At 39.7% G+C, this 26402-nt stretch overlaps 1 protein-coding gene across 1 annotated transcript; it reads left to right on the top strand.

Annotated features, from left to right (window-relative positions):
• Positions 1-3607: 3607 nt before the first annotated feature.
• On the top strand, positions 3608-24047 carry LOC133994444 (neuronal migration protein doublecortin-like). The gene is made up of 6 exons (XM_062433698.1): positions 3608-3989; positions 6983-7326; positions 16662-16764; positions 20541-20630; positions 23772-23869; positions 23991-24047. Exons 1-6 carry the CDS (start codon positions 3626-3628, stop codon positions 24045-24047), a joined length of 1056 nt encoding a protein of 351 aa, XP_062289682.1. The 5' UTR covers positions 3608-3625.
• The last annotated feature ends 2355 nt before the right edge of the window (positions 24048-26402 follow it).

Raw genomic sequence — 26402 nt, forward strand, 5'->3', positions numbered from 1 at the left:
GTGGTGATGTTGCATGTGGATCAGCTTTGATGAAGATGACTGGAGAGTCATCATTTGGTGCTGGTTAGTCAGTGTGTAGTCACCGGAGTGTTGTGTGGGTGGCTCAGTCAGGAGCACAGAACCAGCCACATATATCAATGATACCTCACAATGTTGCTGCAGTGCTGCTTAATAATCAGGACGGGATTTAATTAGAGAGAATGCACGCCTTTTGCTCTGGTGGTGATTTTTTGGCAGCTATTGATAACATTCTGTACAGTATCAATTAACCATAAAAAGAGATAATACTGATGTAAAGCATGTCATGTCATGTAGTTTAATACTGAGAGGCTTTGATTGGTATTCTAGCTGGAAGATGTACTTTCTGGACTTGTGCTGGAGATTGAGCCGACTACTCCTCCAAAAAGCAGCAGCAGTGATGGTGATGTCACTCTGAAGGCAGGCACCCTGTTTGAGACAATGGACTGTCCTACTTATTGCTCCACTGGGGAAGGGTCACTGTTAGATCTGCCCATTAGTGCAGCAGATGGGCTCGAAACCTGGCCTTTGTCAGCCTTGGAGCACCACTTCCACACATGTCCCACCCCTGCCTGCCATAAAACCCCAGTCAGCATCACAGCCAGGGGTTAGCAGAGGATTGGAGGGCCCCGCCACATGTATGGGTGGCGGCAGCACGTTTCCTTCTGTTCTGTTTTAATGGCCTCTGTATGTCATTGTGGTCATCAATCGGTGCTGTATATTTATATGCGTCACAGAGGGCATTATACCACATAGGACAATGCATAACTGCAAATTGCGAAAGCTTCTGTAAGCAAATGAGCTTTAATGGACGTTGTTTCATTCACTGGTTGGCATGTAAGCAACGGAAAGGTTGAAAGAGGCTCTATAGAGGTTTGTTAAGACATTTTTATGTGAAATAATGTTAAATGTTCACTGAATGGAACACTAGGAGCAGGACTAAGTGATATGTTTGAAATAATTATCACAATATAATAGTTATATGTTGCAAAGATAACATTCTTCACACATGGGAGGAACAAAAACGGAAAAATTCGGCTTTGGCTTCAGGATTTTGAAAAACAACAATACAGTTTTTTATGTTCATATCGTCATGATGCAAGTCAATAAACAATGATATCTGAAAATGTTCCCAGCCCTAAGCAGAAGTCTTCTCACACACAGTTTGGTAGAAAATTGAAAACATTATGTCCAAATTAAAAAAAAAATGATTTCAATCACAGAAGATCACAAACAGTGTTATCAGCTCTTGAACCTCGTCCAAGAAGAGTGACTGTGTTTGTGTTGTTAGCAAGCCACATACAGTTGAGTTGTATCCAAAGACCAGCTTAAAAATGGTCAAGTCCAGTAAGTTAATCATGACCTATAACAAGAAACAAGTGGCATGCATGTACTTTGTCTGAATTTGTGTAGATCACTGTTCCCAAATAAAGAGATAATGTAAGTATTGGAGCTAGATAACTTCCTCTTTTGTGTGGGTGGTACTAGAGTATTTCTTGGGCGTGTGTCTGTGTTCTGTTTTATAAGTTACGCTTCATTGAGTTTTTGTGGCTACTGACAAGTGACTTGTTCTATCTTCTATCATCAGGTGAGAGGTTAAGAGGAAGAGATCAGGCTTTAAATAGAGAAGCTACTCAAGTCTCCGGAACAGTGCATCTCCCAGTATAAATGGTTTATTGTTTATTGGCAGAACAGATGCATCATTTGCATAATTTCTAAGAAGCAGGAAGGGCTGCATCTCCTGTAACATTTAAATCCGGATTTAAACATTTAAAAACAGAGTTAATACTGTCCATGGAAGCTTCTAATACAGTCCTATTGTGGTGAAACCTTACAAAAACCTAGAAATGCAAAAATAAAGTGGCAAATTGATGGTCATATAGTGAGATACCCATACCCAGGTTCTTGGTTTTAAGAAGTACTCACCTCACTTAATTGGATGACAATGAGTGACTATTATCTTTACCTAATGCTTTTACCATTTTAATTATGCCTGCATCACCTACCCCTGGTATGGGTTGTGCAGCTACCTGAATTCGACACCTTTACTACATTTGTGTGCCACATATGCTTCATTAAATGCATTTTCATCACAGCAGACAAAATGGCAGCGTATTAACAGCTGGTCGCAATGAACAACAGCAAAGAAATAGACTTTTTTCATCTGTGGACTTTTTGTAGAGATTATTGAATCTGAAATCTGTGAATTTGAATGTTTTTCATTTATAATTATCAGAGATTCATAGAGACTTCCGACTTTAATTGATTTCTGATGTCTCAAACAACAGTCAACAGGTTGCTGTATGTTCCTTTAAAGATCATTTTAGAAATGTACCCTTGAACTGTATTAGTTGGCCATGTGCCAGTTACTGATTCATCTGGGCAAGTAAGACAACTGCTCACAGGTATATGTGGGCTGAATACAGAAGAAGAGACAGTACAGTACAGACATACAGTATGTGCAACATGCACAATGAAGCAGTTTAGCCCAAGCAGATGAGATACTGGATTTTGATCTTAATCTAAGAAAATTCCACCTTAATTCATGAATTGTGCATTTTGCTGCACAGCAGTGTGGGTCCAGGTTCACCTCCAACACACCATTTCTTTATAGTAATACATTATAACCATATGTTGTTTTGATTATTCAAATCTTTGCCAATGGGAATCCTAACTAATTTGTGCCAATCTCATCTCTGTGTATGATCCTGTTTTCATACCTGCCTAAATCTACATAATTAAAATCCCAGATTGAATCAAAAATTATTATTTAAACATGATCTTATTTGATATCAAGACACCTTGATAAAAAATGTGCCACTCCCCAGTTCCACAGGGTGTTAAATCTGCAGAAGGCCCATCGTATCGTTTGTATAAATTTGCTCAAGGACTCAGACCCAGTGCCGAGAGTAACCTGTACTTTTGATCTGATAGTAGCAGAGATTTCACAATTTAAACCCACATTTGTGCACACACATTGTTCTTTGAAATGGTCCAGATGTGTCAGGTTTTGAGAAAGGATCATTAATCACTGCCTTAAATGAGGACACATTTGGCTGCATTCCAAAGACCAGTGCATTCAGAAGCAGTCCTTTAGTCTCACCACATGTGACTTGTGGTTTTATTCATTCTCTACCTGTATGCAGATGAAACCATGAACATTGTGGCAGATTTATAGAAACTACTTGAAACCCAAATGAAATGAAGCCCAAATCACAGGAGCTTAGTGTTTCTTCTGCTTCGACAGTGAAATGAAAGGAAAATGAATATTTCCATGTTTGTTCTAAAAACGTATAGTGATTCATAGCAGTATAGGTTGGTACCAAATTTTAATTCAAAATTTCTTCAGCAAAAGAATGGTTATTGATTTTAGTTTACCTTGTACTGAAGAGAAGTGACAGCAAAAATAATCTGTGTTACTAGAAATGAATCTGGGTTATAGTCGTTAATAAATGGTCACTTTATCAGGAGCTGAAGCAGGTTTTTAATAGTTATCTGGCCCATGTCTTTGAAATAAACCAACTTTGTTTTTCCCTTTTTGCTAGACTCTCTGGAGCTGGTCACCACCACCACATATCTGTCACAACCATCACAATTTGCAGTCATCATGGAGCTTGACTTTGGACATTTTGACGAACGAGACAAGTCCTCCCGTGCCGCTCGGGCCGGGCGCATGAATGGACTTCCCAGCCCTACCCACAGTGCTCATTGCAGTTTCTACCGCACACGCACTCTGCAGGCCCTCACCAATGAGAAGAAAGCCAAAAAGGTGCGCTTCTACCGCAACGGAGACCGCTACTTCAAGGGCATCGTGTACGCTGTGGCCAATGATCGATTCCGCACCTTCGACGCCCTCCTGGCTGACCTCACACGCTCACTCTCAGATCACATTAACTTGCCGCAGGGTGTCCGCTTCATCTTCACTGTTGATGGTTTAAACAAGATCTCAACCTTGGAGGAGCTAGAGGAAGGTATGCATATTTTAGGAAGATCTGCCAATCACTTACTGTACCTGATTTCAAGTAGTCAAAATGTTATCGAAATTGCAACATGGCCTCTTACAATTTTCAAATCGCAGGTTGTGGTGCTGATTATGTGCTGCTGATGTCCTGCTTTACACATCATATTCTATAGACTTAAGAGAACTTCTTTTTGGTACAGATCTCCACAATGATCATGCCATAATCATTTGAATATTCCCACAACAGTTTTTCAATGAAAATTATGACGTAAAAATTATAATTCCTTTCTAACATGCAAATCATATCACAATTGCAATATCAGTCAAAATAATCACATTTAGATATCTTTGGAAAATCATCCAGCACTAATTTCATGCATTTCTTTTATGGGATGCTAAATCACTTACATCGTCAGTTTCTTTGTTCCCCTGTAGAGCTGCAGTAGTGAAATCAAACTGAGACATTATAGGCAAAGATGATCTGCAATTTCAAGTCAGTTTCTGCGTGGAGGAGATTTAGAAGCGTAACACTTCCAGTTCTAAGATTAGAAGATTTATCTGCGCAGCCTAGACTCCTGTAATCTCTTCATATGATGTATCGACTTGTAATCTGAAGGGGTAGTTGAGTGACATGGTCCACTTTTCTCTTGGCTATTAAGTCATTTCAAAATGCAAACGTTATTTTCTCTACAAAAAAATGTGAGGAAGTATATATGAAAGTTTTATAAAAGCTCTGATCTGTTTTACATTTTCACTCCCTTTGCTCTGTTTGAACTAAACAGCCTAATTTAATTTTTTCTTCATTGGTTTTAATGGGTCTCAGTTTCAGGGTGATTAGCTTAGGCTCTCAGAAATGTTCATACTGAGCAGTAAAGTGTAAAGTCGTCTCTCTACAGCTCAGCATGGGATAAATGGTTCATTAACAGATGACATTCCCATCTAATTCTCTATCTCCGGTCACAATCTGGGAGTCAATTTTGAGATTTTATACATTTTTACTGCCAAGCATCTCCATCAACATCCATAGCAACAGTATATGGAAATTTTAACCAGCAGTCAAGGTATTTTACATTACAACATAATTAACACTCTTACTGCTTTAGAAGCTTATCAGTTTTTGCTTCTGTCTGATAGATGGAGTAGTATAAAACTGGACAGACAGCTTTATGAGCAGCTGCCATCATGGCTGTTGGTGCCTGTTGTAGTCTAAATTTGGCATCAGCAAGCTTATTGGAACAAGAACTGATTTATATGCTCACAGATTAATGTCATGAAAGTCGCCAAAGATGATTTGGAATCTCTTTTGGAAATTGAATGAAGCCTTTGCTTTGGCACCCCACAGGATGATCCATGCATTAGCCTGTCAGAGCAAAGTTGTATTTCTGTTGAACCTTTGCCCAGATGCAGAAACGTAAAGTTTTCATTTGAGAAGAAGGTGGGGGTGTTAATGAGGAGACAGTTTTGTAACTTTGATGCCTAGTTGTTTATGGCAGACTTTATTATTCCTCACAATCAGTTCAAGACCTGGTCCAACTTAAATTTCTGATCCTTTAGCTGAGAAACAATAATTTATGAGATCCTCCAAAAGAAGTGGGACGAGGTGGATTGGGTGAGCCTGGGGTAAAGCTAGAAGAAGAACTGCATCTTAATTTGTTCAAAATGAGATGATCATCTCTGCGACTTGAGCTGCTTAGGAAAGATAGGAATGGAAGTGTGTGTGTGTGCGCGCAGTAAAGAAGGAGCAGCACAATAAGCGCTGTGTGTGGTGGGGGGCATTTCATTGTGCTTCTTGTGGGATATAATTAATTGCTCAATCTCCTCTGCACTGTGTAATCCTGTTTTCTGCCATTGTCTTTGCCGTAATTTCTCCACATTTGGCCTAATTGTTGCCTTCTGGATTCCCCTTTTGCCAAAATTTCTCTTTCTTTTCATTTATCTTCCCCTGCAGTCTTATGTTTGTACTTTTTAGTTTCTCTCCCTGTCTGAGCAAGAACAGCACAATCTACAGGAAAAACTGGAATTTGATAAATGGGGATGAAAATGGAGGATTATTAAGAGAAGTGGAGGATATGTGGGCCATTTTGGGAGTAGTATCCTACAATATAGCTGTAAGATATTTAAACTGATAGAATACTGTTTTTATTTAAAAAATGGTAAAAGAACACTTTATGACATGACTTAATTCAGACACCACCTGAATTTGTCCTTATGAGTGATGTCCAAACTAACAAGTCAGTCTGTATCTAGATTTATGGTTGTTATAATACAAATTTGACCAAGCCAACATACTCAACAACAAACTCAAAACACAAAGAATCTCTAAAGTGTTAAGATGTGTCTCTACTGTATTTTTATTACTGTCAGCCTGTTTTGTAAAGCGGGTATTGTCGGACTGGGCTGTGGTCTCATGGGAGGTAGTTGATGTTTAAGCTCCTCTTTTTTCCTTCAACACCAGACAAAGACGTACAAGTGTGAGCTACATCATAATTCATAGATACACAATAATATGGTCTCTGTTCCATTATTTCAGGTGTAATTCATTCATCCTGGAACTGCACTTATTGTAACATATTCTATACCCTAAAACATTAGCATGAAACTCTATTTGTTTCATACACAAAAGGTTTTAATCCACCAATATTTTTCCTAATCATAGAAACAAACACATTTCCATTTATGCCCAGTAGAATTTAATTGGTCAACAGATACTGTAGATTTGGTTTTGAGATATCCAGTTCCATTCATATGATGGAGATGAATGGAATTTAGTTTGCGGTCCTTAATGGATCAAAAAAACATTTAGAAAAAGTCAATAGTAGCAATAAAGTAAAACCATTTTTAGATGTGACACTAACTAGATGCGAGAAGAGATCCAAGATGTAAAAGACTGAAGTTCCTTCTTGTTCAAATGTTTCTAAATGGACGCCTCTGGGACTCTCAAGTGTCAAAGTTGAATGGCGCTGTGTTACAACACACTAACCCAGTTTTGCTTTGCCATCTCAGGGGAAAGCTATGTTTGTGCATCGGAGAACTTCTACAAGAAGGTTGACTACACAAAGAACGTCAACCCCAACTGGTCTGTGAATGTAAAGGCCTCAGCCAGCCAGAAGAACATGCAGTCCTTTGCTGCCAAGGCCGCCGGGGGTGATTCCAGAGAGACCAAGGACTTTATTCGACCCAAGCTAGTGACGGTGATGCGCAGCGGTGTGAAACCACGCAAGGCTGTGCGTGTCCTGCTCAATAAGAAAACGGCACACTCCTTCGAGCAGGTGCTCACTGACATCACAGAGGCCATAAAACTTGAAAGTGGCGTGGTCAAAAGGATCTACACGCTTGATGGCAAGCAGGTATGTCTCTACTTCATCCACATTCGCAGGTCAGGTGAAAGACACAAGATCATGTGCAAACCAGAGTTCATTGGGTTACAATATGCATTTGAAAATCTCTAACCTTCCAAAAATTCAAATGTAGCAAGCGGATTGTATGTTCTTTTTCTTTTTTAATCTGCATCACACAAATTTGTTTAATGCAGGCTAGGGCTCTCTGTTCTAGTTGTAACTAGAATAAAGGTGGTATAGTGCAGTATGTAAGTAAAGCTACACAATAGGAAAATTTGTGGTCAAGGTTGAAGACAGTTCATCATTCATACATTCACACACACCCAGCCAGATATCATCAGGATCAAAGTACAGCAGGAAACCAAATTATTTGCTTGTAGATGCAAAAAAGACCAAACATTCACATTGATTCTTCAGTGGTTTCATTTAACTACACTGACATTCAGTGACATTCTTATTGTCCTACCCTCAGTCAATAATGACACGGCAGTTCTTGAGAACCACACGCATCATGAGAACAACCTGTGTACATAATGACCTGCAATTTCTAAAGTCTTTATGAGTTTCAGACTGAGGCAACATATTCGCCTGTCTTGTGGTTCAGGTCATTAGTATCATGTCCACTAGCCTTTGTTGTGGAGTTACTTTTTAGGCCACTGGCCCTTTTCACCTGTCTCAAAAGCTCAAAAGTCCTGGGATGTTTGGTTTTCCACCCACTATGAAAGTGTACAAAGGACCAAGCCCTGTATTGTTGTGTTTGATCATATTGTCCCCTTATGTTGTTGCATTTGGGTTGGTGCACAATGCCATTTAAGTAAAACTGTGAGAATATGGTTGTAGACCATGATGTTAACAAACGCATCAAAACCAGACATTGAAGCTTCTAAACTACCATAGTGATTTGCAATTTGCTCATTACAGCTCAGTATCCTCAATGTTACTTTCCTTGTGTACATGAAGATATTCCCAGAGTCAATCTCTCAGAGAAACTGGCACATCTGGATTCTCTGCATGAATTCCCAAATTGAGATTATGCCTTACTTGCATGTTGAGGTTGGAAAATACAGACATGTCTTGTTGCATGTAACAGAAGCCACAGAATAAAGGGTACAGTGTCCTGAGTAACCTTCACTACTCTCTGGTGTTCAGTGACAGGATCCTGTTGGCTGTTTTAGCCAAACAGAATTCAGGGCACAGGGAATCCCTCGAGAAGACCCTGCAGAGAAACATTTCCAATGGCTGGCAGTGGGCAGTGAGGACTTGCAGTGACATCAGACTTATATTACTGTATACACTTGAGTATGAGATTTAAAGGCAATACAGTATCTCAAATAAAATAATCTAGATAGTAGGTCTAGAACTGCTGATTTAGTTTTTCCTCTAATGCATTAATTGAGTCTATAAAATATATATATGAAAAATAAAATCATCACAGAGCCCAAGATGTCCTCACAATTAATTGACAAATCCTTTCAGGTTTCCAGATACAAAGAGGTCTTTATTTTGTAACCGGCAAGCACTGCAGATTGACCTTATTGACATACTGGTCATGTCTAAACATTTAAGTTGGGGAAAATATTCATTAGTTTACAGCAAGTATCGCCTCATTTTAATATGAATTTGGTTCAACCATCTTAGTGTGGGCAGCTATAGTTAGAGGCACTACGTTACCTGCCAATTTCAGTCGGCAGAATATGTTTTTGTTTCTGAGATTTCTAAACAATGGGATAACTTTCTATCTGACATCTGTCTAGTTTTAAATTACTGTTTCCCAACATACTGTAGATGGCAAATAGCTGCATCCCAATTCCACTGGCAATAAAGTGCATTTGTTTCTTGTACCTTCATAAAAAGTTCACATTGAAGATCAGTAGAGTGAATATTTTGTAGAATAAATATGTAGTATGGAGTTTGACACATGTAAATTTAGTTGAAACAAAAGCACAAGAATGGTGAAAGGTAATTAAATAATCTGTATGAGCCATTATGCTTTAACCTTGCCTAAAAGTAAGTCCATGGTTAAGACTATTGTTTTCTCCACACACGGACTAAGGTTAAAAGGACACAATGTTTTATTCATGTTCATGGTGTTTTGGAGCAGTCTGAAGGGACAACCACTGGCAGCATGCTGTGTTGCCCACCTGGAAGGCTGCGGAAAGGTCTGCGAGACAGACTGTCTACAATATCGTTATCAGAGGTGTGTGCTACTTAACAAAGTGCTAAATAAAATACGAGTGGTTTAAAAAGTATAATTGGTTATGGATAGCTGTACACTGTTTTCCATACAATACACACAGTAGACATTGACCTTTTTGACTGTAAAGACATAACAACCATAATGAAACCTTTTGTCATCCAGAGAATTAGCAGGGAATTAATGCAGTGTTTTGTATCAATCAATCCCTTGCTCCAGATCCAGCCACGTCACACCTGTATTTTACTGCACAGATCAAATACCTGTGCTTTCCAGACTGTTGTGAAACACAGTTAATTAACAGAAGCAGCAAATGTGAAAGCATGTGTGGATATGAACAAGGACATCTGTTCCTCAGTCCTTTCTTTGATATGGTTATATGTTCGCTAACTCTCATGTAAGGACCTTTTTCTTGTATAATTCATTACAGATGGACTGGGGATCAGGTCCTGCTGAGCCTTTTAGTTGTTGTACTTCTTCCGTTTTTTTTTCAACCCCTCTGTATTAATAAAAGGCCCAAATCACAGCAACATGGAGGAGGGGAAGTGCTCTGAAATGATAGATGGGGGAATTTGATTTTAATGCTCTCTCCCAGGGGTGCAGTCTGCCTGCCCCACAGTTTTTTTCTACACTAACATTTGTTAAGATCTTATTGTAATATGGCTGGTGCTATTTTTTCCCCCCACGTATTTAGTGTAGTAGTTGGGCTATGGTTGGGTTTGGTTCCTATCTTTTTTTGCAAAGCATTTTTGATAATAATTTATTTGAACAAAATTGAATTTTACCGCCACCAGATAGCTATCCCAATCTGAGATTATCGATTGTGTTGTCATCACTGTAGATAGATTAATTATTTCATAATTGGTTTAACACTGATCTCTACCAGGAACTCGCATTGTCATTGCAAGCACAAAAATGTAAGAAATGCTGCACACATTATTGCGTCTCTTTGTGTGCAGAGGCACACTGCAGCTGCTCTGTGGTGGAGGTGATATGGTAGAAGCAATATTGATGCAGTGCCCGCCCCTCCCTGACTCTGCGCCGATCCTCCTCTTCCCATTCCATTGCGATAGCTGCTAGGACCGGTTGCTAGGAGACCACATCCCAGGCACAAAGAGAGCCCAGCTGGTGTGGACTGGTCTGTCAGATACCACATCCTGTAGTGGGTGTGAGAGTTTACTATCAATGCAAGCCTTTGCTTAAAAAATCACATGTGATGATTTTTTTTTTTTACCTGTATACATCGCATCATTGGGTGTAAATTGGTGAACTGTGGTGTGGATATATGTAGTTGTAAAGGATGAATTTGTGACTAAGATAAAAGGTGATTCATGTTGTGTTTTGTATGGCTACTTGATTTTTTTTTTTTTGTCTTTCCTCAGGGCTGTGCAGTCTGTAGAGACAGCCTGCCCTTCGCTCTTCATCACTAATGTGAACAAAATCACTCTCATTTTCCCCTCAAATGCTGGTGCTTTTCACTTCAATTGGGGAAGGGTGGGGCCAGTGGATTCAGTAGTCATTTTCCATTCTTAGAGAAAATTAGGATCATTTTATTTTTGCTGATGGGGAGTAATTATTTCCCTGCCTTTAAAAAAAAAAAAAAAAAAAAAAAGTGCATTTCTAGATGCCCTCGCTGCTTCTAAGGCTACATTAAATCAGACAGTGTTTACCTAATTGCTGGCAGCCATTTTGTATTCACTCCTTTTTTGATGGATGTTTCTGCATAGAAAAATAGTACTGATTTGCTTCTACAGTCTGAATTGCACATTAGGAAGGTTTTCATCTAATAAATGCCAAATTTCAGTGTTATTTGTGAGACATGTAGAAGATGCATTGTGTTACTGTGTGATTTGTCCTTCTGAATTATCTTGATGAGTCCGCAGCACTGCAGAGGGCTTTTTGACAGATTTGAGTGCCCATTACTGCGACCCTGTTTGGAATTTAAGTCTTTTTTCTTTTTTTTTGGAATTGATTTGTCAACAAAGAGCCGCAGCAGAAAAGAAACGCATGCTTCAGGCACAAGGTCACACTGTTATTGTCAGAGAACAAAAGATTCCAGTTCGCTTTAAAAGTTAATAACTCCCAGTAAGAAATTATTCACTGAATAGATGGATAGAGGCATGGGTTCAGGGCTTCTTAACGACTAAAATACATCGGGTAATGGGGAAGCCTGCTTTTGCTCGGTTATCGCTGCTCTTGCAGTCTGCCTGCTCTTTGCCATGCTGCAGAAGCAGTTGTCATGGCAATAAGCTCTGCCGTGATGGATTCAGTTTGTGACAATGGCTGTAATACGCTGCGTGTGCTCTTTACATCGGGTCTTACCTGCCTGCTCTCTGTTCCTCAGACGTCAACTCGGTTCACTGCAGCCACATTTCACTCTGTTACACACCCCCCAACCCCCCACACACACTCATTATGAAGCAGAGGCAAACGGGCTGACAGAGGGGCGTGGTCCCCATGATAAAGCGTCTCAAGCAGGCAGTGGAAGCTTATGTGCATCTTCGTTGCCTGAATCCCCTCACAGCCCCCCTGTTACTGCATGAACACCACATCAACAAGTGAGCATGACCCGGGGGAGAATAGGAGGAAACACAATTTAATAATGCTAAGGCCACATCAGTCAGCCAAATGGAAAGCCTGCTTCCTTGGAGTGGGGGGGGGGTTAAAACAACATCAGGCACCAGCTGGTCCCCATGACTGTGCAGATATTGCTGCCTAACTGACTCATCTGTGCTCCAAATGCATCCGGTGCACCTACAGTAACACACAGGCGCTGTGCCGGTGCACCGAGGTCACAGACGGGTCAGAAGTGCAACTGGTAATAAAAATCAATGTTAGAGTTGAACAAATCTTTATTTGAGTTACTGGATTTGACTGTAATTGCATTTGCGTACTGAGCTGATGATATAAAAGCAGACAACCTGACATGATTTTCAGTGTTTTTGAAGCTGTGATTATTTTATGTTTTGCACTGCCTGTGAAGCACTCAACCAAAATGGATAAAATGGAGACTGTGTGTATTTTTGTGGAATATTCCACTCAGTGCAGAGGCGTTGATATTGATCAGGTTTGTGTGCCTACAGTGATGGAAATGGTGTGGGAGTTTCCCCATGGGTGGCAAAGCAATGGCTACTGGCACTTTTTCAGCTCTTTTACAGCTTTTTTTATACTTCGATTGTCTTTCACATAGCTCAGTAATGCTGAGACTACACAATGTTACATTAAATAGAAACTAATTTATGCACAATGAGATCATTTTTCATCTTTTTTTCCCCCAAATTGCCCTCCTATTTTGCCTTGAGCATTAGTTAAATGCTCTGTGCTCAAACTTCCACCTTCTCCAGAGTCATATACTCTGCTACTATAATGAACAAACACATTACTGCAGTGTGCACGCTTGCAAACCTGCTGTTTTTAATTATTTTTATTTTACAGAGTACAGTTGCAATTCTAGCTGGTTAGTATGGAAGCAGAAGGTAACCTTCATAAACTGATCTGAGACTGATGAGTCCTTCAGAGCAGAGACTATTAGTGTAATCTGCTACTTTTGATTCTACTGATTGGGCATTTGCTGACTTTTTTGCTGTGTGGTGTCAGATACGAGACAGATACTGGACCTAAGTCACTCATTCATCTCTGCTGTGACTGTGCTGCTGTGACTGTGCTGCTGAAAAGATGAGCTAAAGTCAAGACAAGCAGCTGCAAAGGCAGACAAAGGCTTCATGAGCTTTGTTTGGAGGAGATGGTTCCTGCTGCTTGACACAAAAGCACCAAGAAACAGCTCTTTGTCCATTATTGACCTGAAATACAAAACAAATGTTTTGCACAACAAAATGTTGAATAGGCTGGCTTTGGTTGGTGTAAACAGAATGTAGTTTAAGTCACACCTGAAATGGTTATCTTAATGATAATAATGATACTACTACTACTAATACCATTACTACTAATAATAATTAATGATCAGGCATGTATCAACAAAAAAGTCTTTTGAGGCCAGCTGGCATTGCTTAGCCCAGTTTATGACTTATTACTTTTCTTTTTTTTACTAACTGTAGTTGTATCTGAGGTTCTATATTTCAAATAACTATGGATCATACATGGAATTTAGTATACTAACTCATTTTATTGGTCTCTAATAGATTGTTTTCTTGTGGTTTGATGAATGAATTTTGAAATATCCCATCCATCAGTTTATCGAGTAACTATAGACATTACAATAACTTGTGGCCCACTTTTTCCTGGAAGCGCAGAAAAACAAAGCTCTTCATTTCTCAACTCATCTCAACTTGACTACCATTATCTAATGAATGTTTGGGGTCTGTGGACGACTGGTCAGCATTGGGCTAAAGGAACTCTGAATAATTCAGTCATTGTAGTTAGTGGATCGCTGCGTAGCTGCTGGTAGCGTTGGTGGTTTTTGGGGGGGTCATGTGGTCCTGACAGCTGGTGAGGCAGAGATTAGGGATGGGCTTGGTGGGACAGAGAGTGGGGGGGGGGGGTGTTGGGCACCTGGAGTCTGGAAGCAACCAATTTTCCAGAAAACCCCACCCACGTTCATCCAATAAACAAACAAATGACATCTACTCATTAACCCTTGTATTACATGTGAAATATCTAACAATGCAGTATGGCTGATAAAACAGTGCTGGGAGACTTGTGATGATCTTAAAGTTGAGTGGCATCACGTTGTGTCATATTGTCCTTCTCCTAGTAACTGTTGCCAGGTGGGCCTGGTTGATGCAGTTTACTGACCTTTTCAAATTGAGAGAGGATGCTTCTTAACCTATATCCAAATGTTCCCATGCTGTTCTGCCCTTTCATCACGGCAGCCATGTTTCAAAGCGACTCTGACATTTTACATTTGGTTCTTTACAACATTTCTATCAACTATAGACAGATGCCAGCTGACAAAATTCACTAAGATAACTATAAACCCATGACGGGCATCCCATTTATGAGAAAAGATAATTTCTGAAGATAATAATGTTATTAATCAGAATGTTGTGCACATGTAAGCCAGGCTTGGGTGATTGATGGAGTGTCTGCAGGACACTTTACACGCACTGTGTATTTTATTATTTGTGGACTTGATGCAAAGAGGAGTGGTCAAAGATCTGAATTGCAACTGTAAAGAAAATATGAATCTTAAGTGATCCCTTTTGGGAGTATGATTACAAGGATTCAGTGTTTTTACCATGGACTCATAAGGACGGTGGATGTCTTCTTATAAATGGGGATGGACCCTGGTTATCTAGGAGCATGCTGCTTCTTTACCGAGTCACCCTCTAAATGTTTCTGAGATGTTGCGTCATGAAAGTGTGTGTATGTGTAATTTTTGGATTTATTTAGCAATTGAGGTAGCAACAATCTTAGTTTATGTGCAATGCTATAGCAGAACTATTTCACTTATGTTTCAGTCACAGATATGAGAAAAAGAGATCAAGTTTGTATTTCAAAGCCAACGAACAAGGTTCCTTTGCAACAATTTCCAATGATTTTGGATAATTTTTTCATTTTTAAACTCTTGCAATCTTTTTATTTTGAGGTATTTATATTGAATCCTCTTTTAGGTCAGTGAGTGGACACATTGACTGTCCTGCCTGTCGGGCAACCAGAGGCCTGCAGAGAGGACAGAATCTTTATTTTTGAATGGAGAGATTAAGGTAGCAGCCTTTTGATAAGCACTTTATCCTTTTAATCAGCTCTGTTCTTAAAGCTATTAAAACATTGACTAGCCTCTATACCCTCCCACCCATTTCCATCTCCTCTCCTCCACCTACTGCAAGGGTTTTGCCTTGGGGGGAAAAAGAGCTCTTCCTAATGCGTCCATCTTATGATTAACTGTCAGGTGCCCCTCTTGCCACACAGCAGTTTAACCTAATGAAAGTAACATGTATCTAATCTCTTGATAATTATCACAATAAACACACTATATGAAGACTGAAAATTCACCCTGGCTGAAAAACCAATTAGATTTTGATCCCTGGAGTCAAACCCCATCTCTATACCTCAACGAGAATCTAGCAGGCCTGTATCTGGGGAATCTTATGGGACACAGAGAGGGTACAGCTGTTGGATGCCACGCCAGCGAGTCACCACCACACACTTTTAGCTTGTCTAGCAGGGCCGAGAACCAACATGGCAGCTGCTGGGGTGCGGTGTTCCCAAATTATCTGCAGCTCATAGCTTGGATGTGTATCACAAAAGATGCAATGATGCATCTTGACTTTCCTGGCAAACATTCCAACATAATCTTTCAGGCCATGGACATCTCAGAGAAACCAGAAGAGAGTCATGATTCAGTGTTTTTAGGGAATTAGACCCAAGTACCCATTTGTAGTTCACTCAGTTCATATGTCTTGATAAAATGAGTCAGTGAAATAGAACACATTTCCACAGGTGATGAAATGCAAACTGGAGATTGTCATATTGTGTAACAAATCTCAACTGCACTGGGGTAAAAAAAAAAAGGAAGAAACATCCAGGGGGAAACACAGCTTTTAGCTTGAATTGGTTTAACAGGCATAACAGGGCCTTTTATAATGGAGAGCAGAGGAGAAGGTGTGGCCCAGAGACATCTGTCCACTAAGTAGGCCATATTGTGTCAACAGCTGCTATAGAGTGAAAAAGTCCCCGGGGATGGAAGTTAAATCATTTAAACACTACAGCAAAGGTTTAACATTATACTCTGTTTGGGCATTTTTGTGTCTTTGTCTGCATGTGTTTTGTTACATGCATGTACTGTAGCTAAAGGCATGTTAACATGACAAGTTAAAAAAAAAACAAAGGCAGCTGATAAATCCTCTGTAAAAACTTGTCTGCCAACCAGAGTTCTTTAGTTTTTTGGTTTGTTTTGTTTTGAAATTTAATCAGAGTTAATGTTTTAATTTCTGTCATCAAATCTGTGAGCACATCAGCCATGACACTTCCTCCACACTGCCATTAGCAACGCTTCAATGTGCTGTGTGGGTGACGGTTTTAAATTAGTGCTGAATCAGCATTTCAAATGCACTTTATCAAATTATAACAACATGAGTATGATCTGACGAATGTGAACAGATGTCTTTAACTGTCTGTGAGTGCAGTAAAGACATTTTTATGATGATCCGATCATCAGGGGTCTCATTGATTCTGGCTTTTGGTTTCACAGGTTACCTGCCTTCAAGATTTCTTTGGTGAAGACGATGTCTTCATTGCATGTGGACCAGAGAAATTCCGCTACGCCCAGGACGACTTCTCTCTGGATGAGAATGGTGAGTATGACACCATTAGTCTGTATTTTACAGCACAGTACATATAGGTCTGAGCCAGACATGTACATAGACATGAAATACAGTATATTATTTAGTTAGACATAAACTGCACGTCACATTTGTGTAATGTTATTGTAAAACCATGGTGAACATAGTATGAGCTGGATAATAAATCATATTAACCTGAAGACAGTAAAAATGTAAAGCTGTGAAAATATTAAGAAAAAATACTGCAGCAAATAAAACCCACAAATTGTTTACATACATTAAGACACACTTGACAGGGAGTCTGCACTGTTTATGTCTGCATTTTGATTTAAAGGAGTCTATTATTTCAAACAGTAGACTATTTTTTTGAAAAGTGATCTGATGGAGTCGGTCTGCCCACATATGGCTGTTAACAGGAGTAAACTGACACTTCTTGTCTTTGAAGTTAACGTTAATGGGGATTTTTATGACAGCAGGTCTGTGTGGGAGAACATTCAGGATAGTTTGTTATATTTATTTCAGGAATTTGGCTCACTAAAAGTTCAAACCGTACTGTGCAGCAAGAACAATTTATATATAAATTATGGTTGTATGTGTCACGAGATTTACATTTGTGAAGTCACATCAGTACTTCCTAACTCTGAATCCTTTCCTGTCTGTTCAGCAGCAATAATGAGATAGACCTGTTTTAGACATTTAGGACAAATATTTGGGAAAAATAAATAAGGATGGAAACCTTTATCACTTTGTTAAAATCCTATCATAGATCTTTATACCACATTTCTGGTATATTTCCCCTGGTGTCTAACATTGCACTTGAGCACGTAAAATAAATCACTTACTGTATATATAAAATGAAAATATCCACATATAATGAGCAATAAGTAGTTCATGGGGTGTTATTTAATTAATCCATGTCCCATTAGAGGTTCCTTTGGCTTTTTCATTTTCTGTTACGGATGTTATGTTAACAGATAGTACGAAGAGAAGAAAAATCATGTGTGAGATGGAGGCCAACAAAGAGACAAAGAGAGTAAGGGGAGTCTGTTATCTGCAGTCGGCAGCAGGGATAGGAAAAGGTGGAGAAGAAGAGCCATTAATCTGTCTGGTGACAGGTTTAGGCCAGCTGATCTGCTGGTTCTGATACTGCTGAGAAGTCAATGAGAGAAAATGTGAGACCAATCCTCTCAGTGAGCCGCTCTGCTCTACATAGACCTGAAAACCCTATTTTTAACAGCCCATTTCCGCCAAATGTCCCCCCTCAAACGATTCAACATCTTTATAAATGACTTTTAATCTCAAAGGTGCATCGTGTAAGATTTAGTGGCTTCTAGTGGTGAGGCTGCAGATTACAACCAACTCAAACTCCTCCCCTCAGCCTCCTCTTACAAGTGGTCAGTTGGATGGGCTGGAGGGATGATTTTCAAAGCCCTGGCAAGATTTGTATCCTAACCTTAACCTTAACTTTAAGCTAACCCTAACCACGCCCGCAAGAGTTCGTCCCTCCAGCCCATCTAATCTAGCATTTAACCTTTCAAGTGAAACTGGCAAGAAAATGCACTAGGATCTCTCTAGAGTGTTTGTCCATACTGGGCTACTGTGGAAACATGGCGGGCTTTGTGGAAGAGGATCTGCTCCCTGTGTAGATATAAAGGGCTCATTCTAAGGTAACAAAAACAAAATGATTCTTATTTTCAGAATATTATACACTAATTAAAACATACTTATGAATATTATATCCCATTTCGGCCAAGTTTGTTTTGCTAGACACCACTAAATTCTACACACTGCACCTTTAACGCAGCAATGTTACAGGGCGGATTAGTCATTACACTTCCTTCATCCCTTCTTTTCCGCTCAGTTCCTTTCATGTCTTGTTAGGATGGAGATTCCAGTTCATTTATAATGATCTGGCTGCTTTCCTTTCAGCATACTCCCCACATGGAACCAAAGCTAAATTGTTTCATTCAGTGTATGTTAACCTTGGGGCAATGCTAAATAAAATGTCTGAGTCTTGGCCATCCAGACATCACTGAGTTGGCCTCAGTGAAGTAGAGAAGGACAGAGACAGAGAGGGAGACCTGTTTGTGATACATCATTGATTCATTTATGGTCAGCCCTGACATTTTGACGTGTTTTTAAGGAGTTTGGATTGTGTAACTCCAAAAGTGACGCACATGCCACAAAGTGTTATTTCTGTACTAGCTGCACTTGCCTGTCTGGGCAGGATGTGAACTGTAAATGTATGTTTTCTCTTTTACTTAGACTCACACAGTCACTGCTTTTAAGCTTGGTTTGGCAGAATCACCAAAATAGATTTAAATCCCTTGTGGATGTTTTTCACACTCTTTATGTTAAAGACAAGACAACACAGATGGATGTGCATACAGACAGGGGCACATGTGTACCTGCAGCTCTGTTCAAGCAGCAACAAAATCAGTTGAAGCTGAGCAAGAATATGTGTAGATAGACTCAGGGCTATTTTGAGGCTACTGAGTAGTCTAGACAAGCTGCCAGTCTGAAGTATTGTCAAAGGCATGGTGGCACACCTCGCGAACAACCGCACATGAATGTACGTCTGTATCCAGTAGTGTGTGAAGGTTAGGAGAGAGAAGACAGACATGGTACGATCCCAGGAGATGGAGGGAGGACAGATAGTATAATTAGCATCAATAGTGAAAGAGAGGTAGGGGGAGGAAATGACTAGAGGGAGAAAGAAAGAGAGCCTGACAGTACAAACAGAGGGGAAGATGCAGAGGGAGGAGTAGCGATGTCTGGAGTCTGTCTACCCTGATTAATACAGTGACCCAGAATATACTACATACATTTCTATCTGATTTACATAAGCACTCATCATTATAGATTTATAGGAATTCACAGGCAACTGATATGACTCGAGTCATAGCCAGTAAACCCTGGATAGCAGTCAAATTATGTCAAAATAGGGCAAGGAATTTAGTGTTTTGATACTGTTGCCAATACGCTTCCTGAGTTTCCACAATGATACTTAAATGATAGAGTTAAGGATGGTAAACATATTTTTCTATGACCCATTTTTTTAATTTAACAAAAGAAACCAATGTTCTTAAATGCTAAATTTTATTCAAACACAGGCAGTCAAGGACTTTACCTAAATAAAAGCCAGACTGAATCTGGCAACAGTATAATTTAAATCAGGAACTAAAACACTACAAGATTATGAATCTGACCAAACATTCAATACCAACTTTTGCTACTTGACAGTTTTTGTTGCCGGTGCCATAGACACATTGGTCAGTTACAATATTTATCTAACATTAAAGTGAAATTTAAGGCCCTTTGAATCTAACCAAGCTGCTAATTGTCTTTCTTCTGCAGATTTAACTCTTGCTTTCTTCAGGAGAGTTAGATGAGAAGATTCTTACTGCACTCATACAAACAGCAACTGATTAGCTTAGCTCAGCTTACTATCAGCTAACCAGGAAAGAGACTTCAGGAAGTCACTGCACCTGACCAAAAAATAGTCCCGCACATAACTCCCTGTAAAACCACAAATTTTCATGTTTAGTATGGATTAAACAAATGAGAAATAACTTGTTGGTCAGACTGATATGAGAGCGGCATTCACTGATAAGAAAGTGAATAAGCATATATTCAAAAAATGAATACTGAAGGATAGAAGTTTGTACCAAGACCTAATTGGTTGCATAACTCAGTCTTTCTTTCACCAATGTAGTCAACATACAGCTTTCTCTTTTACTCTGGGTGAACAATGATAATGTCTAACTTTTGTGTGTTTCTCATTACAGAATGCAGGGTGATGAAGGGACCCAAACCTCAGCGTGGTTCTGGAAAGAGTCCTGGTCCAATCAGGCGCTGCAAGTCTCCTGCTGAATCGAGTGAGCCCATTATTATCTGTAACTCATTCTAAAACACAGCAGAAAGTATTCTCAACTTACAACTTACACAAATTAAAACAAAGAGAGCTGGTAGAAAATAAAAGTGGGCTAATTTTATTGCTGGAATTAAAATTGAATATGAATATAAAATATGGCAGAAAAGTGATTTAGCAATTAGCTCCTGGAGTCTTGGTGGGAGACACTAAATACTAGTGTCAGTGGTGCTGCTCTGTAGCAAACCTTGATCTTACTCTGAGAGGGGTGAAGCGGAAAGATTGATTTTTCTGTTAGGATCAATACAAGATCAATAGAAGATGGGTTAAATACAAATGCAATGCCAATAAAGAAAAAAATATGTGAATACTAAAAAGGGAGATTTTTTTCCCCACCCAAATTTTCTTTGTCCATTATCTGCATTTTGCATTTGACACAAATCAAGCAGGGAGTTAAATATCCTCTCTGTGTTGTTCTGCTGTCCAGAGACAGCTTTTACTGAGGGGTCCAAATGACATCAGCTTCTTATCTCACTACAACACCTCATTAAAACCCTCTTATACTTGAGAATGGGGACAGTAAAAATGTAGCCTTTGTCTGTTGAGGGTAATCTGATGAGATTTAGTATAATGTCGCCAATACAGATTCTTAAAAAAAAACATGAATAAAACATGAAAGTAAACACAGATAGTGTAAACAGCTCCCAGCTGCTTGTTTTACAATCAGGGATTTTAACATTTAATAATATCCAGGAGGCAGTAGAACATAATAGAGACACTGTTGCCTGGTCATGCTTTAATCTTTTATGTTAACAGCAGCTTTTAACCCTGGAGAACAGATCTATACCTCTGTTATGATGCTGTGCAGCATACTGAGAGTTTACATAGCTACAGCATGAGTTGGCTGAACAGTTGGCCCCATGAAACCTGATCCGGTGCAGGCATGAAAGAAAGCTGTTTTCGCTGACAGCTTTCACATAAACTACAAACACTCAGAAAGGTGTTACTTATTCATTTTGTAAAACGTTATTAATCCTCCCACTGCTTATTGCTAAACACCATGATGATGTACGCACACACCTCACAGAGGTTTTGCTGCATATTCTTAAAGCCTGTTAAAGTGTGAGCAAGCAACACTGTGTCTCTCCGCCACAGGAAAGATGTAGCAGGTGAGCTTTTAAATCCCTTGTAGGGTAAGTGCAGGGCTGACAGGGAGTCGATGCTCTCAGAGCGGGCAGTGTTGTTGCAGCAGGTAGTCCACAGTTAATGTTTCATGCCATTTTGCACGATATGTGTTGGGGAGAGGACGGAGTGGTGTGGTCTCCAGCTCTGTTGATGCCCTCAGTCCTTTAGTGGTCTTGAAGATTTTATTAATCAGTGATTGGGGGGGGGGGGGGGGGGGTGTTAAGAAGGGGATGCCTTGCCTTTAAGACAGCAGATGGTTGGCCAACATGCTGGAGAGGCAGTAAAGTGTTGAGTGTTAACACCTTTTTTGTACCTCAGAGGTCAGCAGGCTGATGACGGGGTTGCAGCAGAGAAATCGTACATGGCTTGCATATGTCAACAGGGATTACTACTCATGAATGATAATGAGTATTTACCAAATTTCAGTTTTTACACCCAAGCTGTACCTTGAGAACTAAAAGAAGGGGGAGTATCTTTTAGTATACATGCTAAGATATACTCCCCCTTCTTTTAGTTCAGCATAAGAAGGGTTAAACCTAACCCTAACCCATAAGAAGTATTATATACATGTATATAATGCTTCTTATGCTGCTCTCATGTTCATTGCTGTCAGTCTATAAGGCCATTCTTGTAACGAACAACAGATTCACAGGTCTGACGGAAACGTATCATTAGCCGAATAAATCTGCGTACTTGATATTATGAAATTTGTATCTGAAACTATCTGAAGCATCTAACTGTGAAATTATAATTGGCCATAAACAAGATACTCTACACCTGCCATCTGTCTATAAATGCTTCTCTGGCTTTTGTTAACAGCTGGTATGAAAGCAACAATAGGTGTGTGTGCACCTTGTACACTACAGACTCTCCACCATACTATAACAGTCTAACGTTCATGGAATAGATAAATTATTGAATCAAAATCCAATGTAATTAAATGCTGCAGCCTCATACATATACCACCTAGCTTGTTCACCAGCACATTCCTCAGTCTCCGGCCTCTAAGAGAGGAAAAAAAAAACACCTTGTGTCTTACAAGGGTGCAGTGGGTTTAATGAGTTGAATACTTTGAAAGTGTGTTTGCACGGCCTGGATGGATGGACGCCCATAAATGGTTGGAGAACAGACACCACAATGAAACACAGTACTTCAATTAAACATCAGCATGCTGGATTAGGTTTTGCACAGAGGATGAATAAATCTTCTGAGCCTATAAATCCAGAAAGTCATGACAGTGCAGGCAGCTTTTCTGATACATAGAGAAAATGTTACTCTTCCCCTGCTGAAGCTGAATGTTTGGTTTCTAAATGAAACAGCAGCACTCTCTCTTTAGTGCATGTGAGAGAGTTCTTCATGTTTTAGATGTACAGACGTTAAGATTACAAGATAATAGGGTTTGTGATGTCAATGTTTTTGGTGTTCAAACTGTTTACGTCTACTTTTGTAAGACTGTTTATCTGACTGAGTGTTTCAAATGAAGCCAGTGGCATTATGTTGGTGAACAATGAAGCTTTATCCACGTTGTGTTTTCAACACTCATTGGCTCAAATGTACACTGGCCATCTGGCTTATAGTCCTCTGAATTCTTTTCATCTCTTATAGACAAAAAGCTCTTTTAAACCACTTAACACAGACAGCTACATCACATTGTGCCGCTCTCAGATATAAACAAAATGTTCCACACTGAGGGAATCCTAGCAACGTGGCAGGACGCAGAGCGAGTGAATAAAATGTCATCTAGCAGAGAGAGGAACAAACAGGGAGCTTGTCAGCCACCTAGACCTGGACCGATTGCGTTCCTCTGCACTGAAGCCAAGTGAGGCCAAGTTTGACTTTTCTCCAAAGCCAAGGAGAGCTTCGGGCCTCTTTTACACACTTTCTAATCCACACTACTCTGTTTACCTCTTTTTCTCCTATTTCCCTCCTCCTCCTTTATCCCTCCCTCTGTGGTCTCTCTTAGCCAACGGGACGGGCTCCAGTAGCCAGCTCTCCACCCCGATTTCCAAGCATTCCCCCACCTCCACCCCTACTAGTCCAGGCCTCAACAACAAGCAGAAGGTACCTGGACTTCTCTCCCTGTCCTGACCTGTCATCATATTGCCCTTTTGTCTCCAAATCCATCATTTTACGCTCTTAATTGTACATTTATTAACATATTCTTGCTCCCCTGTGTTTACAGGACCTCTACCTGCCCTTATCTCTGGATGATGACGATTCCCTCGGTGAATCGATGTAGACTCTCCTACTGCAGCCTGCCTCCTTTTGGCCTGAAACACAGAAGTTTTTATACCTCTGCTGCTTTCCACCTTCACTCACAGTGCCACCTGTTGTCTAGGAGAACCACTCTTTGTCTCTTTGTAAGGCTTAGCCACCACGGCTATGATACCATTTGCTGCTTGAGAATTGCACAAACACAAACTTTTTTTTCCTTCTAAATCCGTTCCCCACTGTGGGTTAACAAACAGCTCACTATTGTTCAGACATGTTTCTCTGAGGAGGATTAGACACTGTTTCTCAAAAAGGGTGCAGATTTCACGGTGTTAAAATTTTACTTTTGGTCTCTAATGTTTTGTTAAAGGATTCACTCTGACGTTGATATTTCAGTCACAGAATTCCAAGCAGCAAATGGATATTTTTAGGGGTGTTAGCCAGAACTGACTCAACTTTTGTATCACTTGTATTCGTGATGTTCCTCCATGTCCTCCTGTCATTCTGCCCTACTGTTAAAGGTGTGAAAGGTAATGGTTCCTTGTCAGAGGACGTCTGCTAAGCCAGATGGAGTCTTTCTAACCCGCTGTAAATACTGTGTATAGCTATCATAACATCTCTGCCCAAAGTCCATTGCTGTGCTTCCATAATGTCACTACAATGTCCGTCTAACATTTGCTTAGCATGATACAGGGTATGGTCAAAGTAAAAGAAGAACCAAAATTAAGTCCCACCACAGAGGGTGAGGATGTGAGGGATGCAGCTCCTGGTTGAGGATTATTGGCCAGAAATAATCTCCACACTGAGAATACATGTTCTCAACCGAATACTAACAGTATATATTTAAGAAATTATCAAATCATGTGTAAAATGACACTTTAAAGTCGCCATAATCATGGAGGTCTCAAAATCCTCAAAATGTTGCCACTAATTTGGCATTCTTATCCAATCAGAAACAACCACGTTATGAAAAAGCATCCCACGCAGCCCTCAGGAAAGTCTTTATATTGGTGTTTCCTCTATTTTGACCCTATACATAGACAGTAGGCTATACATGGTATACACCCTCTGTGTTTTAGATTTTCATAAACTGCAGTGCATGATATTGATGAATGGATATAAGACTTTGGACATGTAAAAAGCTGATTTGAAGGACCTAATGGTGCATAAGAACAACCAAAGTAAAAACAACAAGGCCAATTAGTATACAGTAGTGCTCTAGTGACCACGCTGAAACAATTTCCTTTTAGGCCACTTTATCACTGGTGATATTTTATAGTTGGATGAGTGAAATTCAAAGATAAATAAATAAAGGTCTCAAAGCCAAAGTATGATTTAGACCAAGAATTATAGGAAAGGGAGAAATATGTAACTTTATTAGTTTAAAACTCGTTAAATACTCTGGAAGAAGCACACCTGGAGATTTTTATGCATGTTACTTTTAATGCATCAAAATAATGTCAAGATTGACTCATTCTCATCTGACGCAGTAACAGTTTTATCAGGGCGCTAAACAGTAGTGGGATTTCTCATATCTTGCATGGCTAAGCATAGTTTTCAGATACAGGGGAGACGAAAACGGTTGTCTAAATCTATGTGTGGGTTTTAAATCTTTATAAAGTTTATTAATTTATATTAAGGGTACTTGTCTAGAATTTTTTTTTTCTATTTTTAACTTGCTCACATGAGCTATAAACAACAGTACTTTTTTCAAGCCTCTGTGTGCAGCTTTCTATCACCATAATTATTTAATTTTTTTATTGTCACGACTTGTATCGTGTGTCTTACAAATCTACTGAAAAGAGTTTTCTCATATTTTGCAGGGAATCAAGCCTGAGAATCTCTAAATTGGATGACACTGAAGCACAAAGCAGGGAGCTACGATTCACCACAGCAACAGACACTTTACTGTCTTCTTTCCAGCATTATAATGCGTGACCACAATTAATCTCTCAATACACTGAAAAAAAAGTGATGCTGGTGTAACATCCTTTAAATTAAAATCTATGCATTTGGATTAAAGGGTAGTTTTAAAAAAAAAAGTCAGCTTTTCTTTTTTCTTTAGAGAATTGCCTTTCATACCCAGTAGCGTAATGAGAAATGAAACATGATTTTCCATGCAGTTATTCCATTGTGATGATGTGACAGTCTGAAAGTTGTATGTCTTAGGGGTGATCTGGTGCCCGCCCTCTGGATAAGTTTTTGAATAGCTGTTTTATTTAGCCACTTAATGCTCAAGACAAACCATCACTAAACTATCTGGTGCTGTCAACTACACCTTTCTCCTGCAGGGAGCGCTGTCACACCAGCACAACAGCTAATAATATCAGCTAATCCTACAGCAGGGACACCTCTCCGTACCCACCATTTTGTACAAAAGCGC

Source organism: Scomber scombrus, chromosome 14 (genome assembly GCF_963691925.1).
Source record: "Scomber scombrus chromosome 14, fScoSco1.1, whole genome shotgun sequence".
Classification (NCBI taxonomy): Eukaryota; Metazoa; Chordata; class Actinopteri; order Scombriformes; family Scombridae; genus Scomber; species Scomber scombrus.